Genomic DNA, 4,345 nt, shown 5'->3' on the forward strand with positions numbered 1-4,345 from the left:
GCAGAACAAGCTGATGAGCTTGGTCTGGAAAAAGTGCTCGTCGGAGAAATCGATTTTGATGACAAGGAGGAGGATCTGGTGAAGCTCTTTGAGGGAAGTGCAGAGTTCTAAGAGTACGACTGAAGGATGTCTGTAGACATGCGAAGGGATAAAAATTATTTGGTGTTGGTCTTTTTCTGGTGTTTGGGTTTGTGATGTTGGGAATTGGTGGGGGGCGTAGAGTGATGAATTGGGTACTCATTCTCCTTTGAGGTGTCTCACCTTGGACACAATGCAAAGGTACCGAAGTTCTTTGGATTCATACGTAAGAATCGAACTTATGCCTGCATGACCTCACAGACACGTTTTCTATCTATTCTAGTTTCCATTTATCCTTTTATTTTGATAATCTAAATAATCAAGTTTATCTTAGGTAGTTATACATGTTATGTTACCAAAATAAAATTTTAATATTTACATTTTTTTGGTAATATATGTTTTCTATTCTTTTTCCCATATACTTTTGCAGAGTCAATTTTATTTAAAGTACCTTTCTTTAAGAAAATTAAAAAGAAAAGACTAATCTTTTCTGCTAGATCAACTCCCATTGGTGAACAACTAGAATGGTTGAAAAAACAATTCATGTCTGCTGTGAATCTAGTTTGTAAAATGTATTGGAAACAACATAGTTAGATTTAATTAGAAAGAAGCTTTGTCTTTTTTAAGAGGGCACAACACGAGTTTGGTTTCAGCAACAAGGCACAAAAGAACATAAGCCACTAGCAAGTAATTGATGCATTTCATTGGAAAACAAGAACAATCCATGAAGATAGCCATTGCAGCAATTATAGAAGACTCAAGAGTCCTGCAGTCTCATGAGAGGAGGAGAGGTAACAAAGCTCCTAGGAAGACTGAATATGTCATTCCCTTCAAAAGGGGATGTCCACTCTCTCAAACCACTGAAGGATGAAGTGTTCCTACTCATGCAAACATTTTGTAGCCCTGCCATGCATGAATTGCTCATTCTGTTGCCTGAAATGTTTGCTGAGATCCCTAACCCCAATCCACCTTGTTTAGAAGACAAGGAAGTGCAATCCAAAGTCCAGTCAACTCTGGTGTAGTCGAACTCTGGCATCATGCCACCAGTGTTCCAATCCACATGTGAATGTGAGCTGAATGCTCTTGCTCCAGTCTGACCAGAAAATAGTCCAAGGGAAGGTGGAACTGTAAGAGAAGGTGAAGGTGCATTTGTGCTCAACCGAATTGAAGGCCAAGGTGATGAAGTATGCATTGGCTTACAAAAAACCCCCACCCCAGATGATGAGGAATCTACATGTCCAAACACATAGGGATGGTCTTTATAATAAGCTTGGTAAAGCTGGTCCATGTTCACATTAGCCACAATTCCTCTGATGTGGTTTTGTAGAAACATCCTATTTGACCTTACATTTTCAGCTGCTGGATAATTGTTTGCATACAAACCTCGTGTCGCTGAAGGTGAGGCATTTCCCCTAGAAATAGGGTCTTGCTTACCATTTCTAAATAGTGGATGCTGCTGCATCATGACTACTGGGTCCCTATCCATTCCTTGGTGGAACATTCTCCCTTTATTCCCAAAGGAACTAAGCTGAACCTCTATTTTAACAGATGGGGATGATACTTGTGTGGAGGGTGCCATAGCATACGTAGCAGAAGGGCTTGATCCTGAAACAACCCATCTTTTAACTGGCAGAGCCATTTGATGATACAGAAGATTCTTGCTTTGAGGATCTGGGAACACAGAAGCTGAACTACCTACTCTGGAATACTTGAAATCACCTTCACCCGTTTGTCTTTGCTGGGTTGAAACTGAAACAGATGGCAGCCGCTGTGATCTCATCAGGCCACTGATTTTAGCAGACTGTTCTGGCTTTAGTTGGCTTACTGAAGATTCTTGCTTCTGAGACTTTAAAGTATTTTCTGCCTTACGAAGGTCCCCTTCACAGGCAATAACTACCCTTTCAACTTCTTGCTTAGAACAATTGTATCTTGCCTCCATATCCGATACTTGCACAAGCTCCTCACTCACATCAATTTTCAAATTAGCCCTGACTCCAACATTGGAAGTAGTCTTGGTGTGAGCTTCACTTGCTTCAAACATCCATGATACTGATTCCTCTATCTTTCCATCATTTAACATTAAGGCCAACATTGCTCTATCAGAAGAGAACCCCATTGCCACCAGGAGCTGTGCAAGTGATTCTAGTTTCTTTGACATCAGATACCCACAACATCGGTTATGCAGTTCTTGAGCTCTCCTTTCCCTCTGGCGCTGGTGTTTCCTCTCGTTCTTAAGCCGAATCTTCTCCCTTCTTTCGTTCTCAGATCCTGGAACACCCTCCTGCCCAAAGGAAGACTTTCTCACTTTCTCTTTAGGGTCTTCTGATTCACCAGAGCAGCTGCCATTGTTAGAAACCGAGTCACACTCTGACACTGTCCCTTGAAGACTACTTGGATGCTCATATGTGTCATCTATCTTTTGAAAATGATTGTTGCCATTGGTTGGAGTGAAAGTAGAAACTAATGCTGTTTCCAGGGAAGGAAATGATGCACTTGAAAATGGATTATATGCAGTAGCAGAAGTACCAGTTAGATCAGTTCCATGATTACTGGTACCATATGTAGTTGGAGTGGTGTTCCTTTGATCCTTACCAGCCTTAGATTTTGATTTCAATTTCACTGGAGACATCTATTCAGTTTTCGACGTCTTGCTCTACTCCTGCCACTTATATATAGAGAAATTAAATGTCTACTTCCTTCTACAAGTACTGAACCAAAAAAAATAGACAATCTGGAAAATGGAAGAATCATTGAGAACCAAAGTGGTTGAAGAGTTACAACTTAGAAACCCCAGAAATAAGGTTAGCATCATCAATCCTTTCTTTAGGTCCTTAATTTTTTGGTTAGAAAACAAAGCTAATCAAAACACATCAAATTAATGAAAAAGTTCAAGAGTTTGATGCTAGCTTTCCCTCGACAATTTAAACAGATGAATAAGAGGTAAGCACAGCCGAAATCATCAATGCAAAGAAAATTTGAAACCTAAAAGATAGAAAAATGAATGAATAGACCAAGATGGTTTTAAACGATGATGACACGGTTAATTTTGCAGTTAGTGTTAGAAAATGAACAGATATTAAACCATGAAAACCGTCCATAATATAGATATTCAAAAGACAAATGTTAAGGGGAATGGAGAGCATTGTTAATAAGTTTAAAGTGGAAAGCTTTTTCATTGGAATGCATAAATATGTGCTATGATTTATCAATGCACTGCCATATGATTTCTAATAACAAAGTTGTTCTTTTGATTCTTCTAGGTCAATGGTTTAGGAACCCTATTCCAGTACTCATTTCAATAGATTTTTAACAACTGCATTTCACAGCCATTCCACCCTCATTTTCTCTATCAAACTAGCCCATCAAACAAACAATGCACCATGAACAACCCCATCTTCTTGTTTCTCTACCCTCTAAAAGCATAATCATAACCATCTGAAAAAGAAAAAATAGACATGGGTTTAAGAATACCATCTTCAAAATCCAAACTTTAACCCAGTTCCATCACTCCAACACACCGAAAGATTCAGATTCACACACACCACAAGAACAAGATGGAGAAAAAACCAAGACACCCATCAACAAAATAAATTCCCAGATCACTGAGCAATCTACATTGTTCAAGCTTCAACAGTTCACAGAAGCATACCTATGTTGTTGTTAGTGTGTGTTTTCCTTTTGCTTTCTGGTGTTGCTTGTCTTTCTTTCAATACATGACTTGTCATAAATAAACTGAATAGCAATATTTTATAATATCAAACTTCATCAATATTTCCACTTGTCTATTTGTCTTTGCTACACATGCCACAAATTCAAACATAACAGGGGCAAATGTGGGAGTTTCTAGGATGAACATTGAAAATGGAAATCATATGAAGAAAAGAGAAAAATAGTAAACTCGATTCGCATAAAAAACTAGAAGAAGACTCACTCAAAAATTAGTTGAAGGTCCGAGTCTAGCGAAATAAACCAAATTCATTTTTTTTATTTGGTTTTGAATTACAAATTTAACCTACAAAAAAATGTTGTAGAAAAGGAAAAGTCTTTGCCTATCCGTCATTCTCGTTCAGTCACTCACTTAGAATGTTACTAAAAAAAGAATTTTTAAGGAAGACCAGTTTGTTTTAATAAAAGTTCAATTGAAAAATGTAATAATAATATATTATATTAAACCTATGTGTGCATTTAGAACATTATAATAGTATATATTGATTGCGATATATACTTGGATTACATTTTAAAATTATTATAACCTTATTTTCATAAT

At 37.5% G+C, this 4,345-nt stretch overlaps 1 protein-coding gene across 1 annotated transcript; it reads right to left on the reverse strand.

The window, feature by feature from the left end:
- Positions 1–710: 710 nt before the first annotated feature.
- Positions 711–3,790, reverse strand: LOC108333423 (uncharacterized). Its single transcript, XM_017568854.2, has 2 exons — positions 3,728–3,790; positions 711–2,737 (listed from the first exon to the last, which is right to left on the reverse strand). The coding sequence occupies exon 2, from the start codon at positions 2,705–2,707 to the stop codon at positions 836–838; it is 1,872 nt and encodes a 623-aa protein (XP_017424343.1). The 5' UTR covers positions 2,708–2,737; positions 3,728–3,790; the 3' UTR covers positions 711–835.
- Positions 3,791–4,345: the final 555 nt, after the last annotated feature.

This window comes from Vigna angularis, chromosome 11 (assembly GCF_016808095.1).
Source record: "Vigna angularis cultivar LongXiaoDou No.4 chromosome 11, ASM1680809v1, whole genome shotgun sequence".
Classification (NCBI taxonomy): Eukaryota; Viridiplantae; Streptophyta; class Magnoliopsida; order Fabales; family Fabaceae; genus Vigna; species Vigna angularis.

What these genes read in the sequence shown, in the direction of transcription:
- LOC108333423 (XM_017568854.2), bottom strand. Translation starts at nt 2,707, where the DNA reads ATGTCTCCAGTGAAATTGAAATCAAAATCTAAGGCTGGTAAGGATCAA.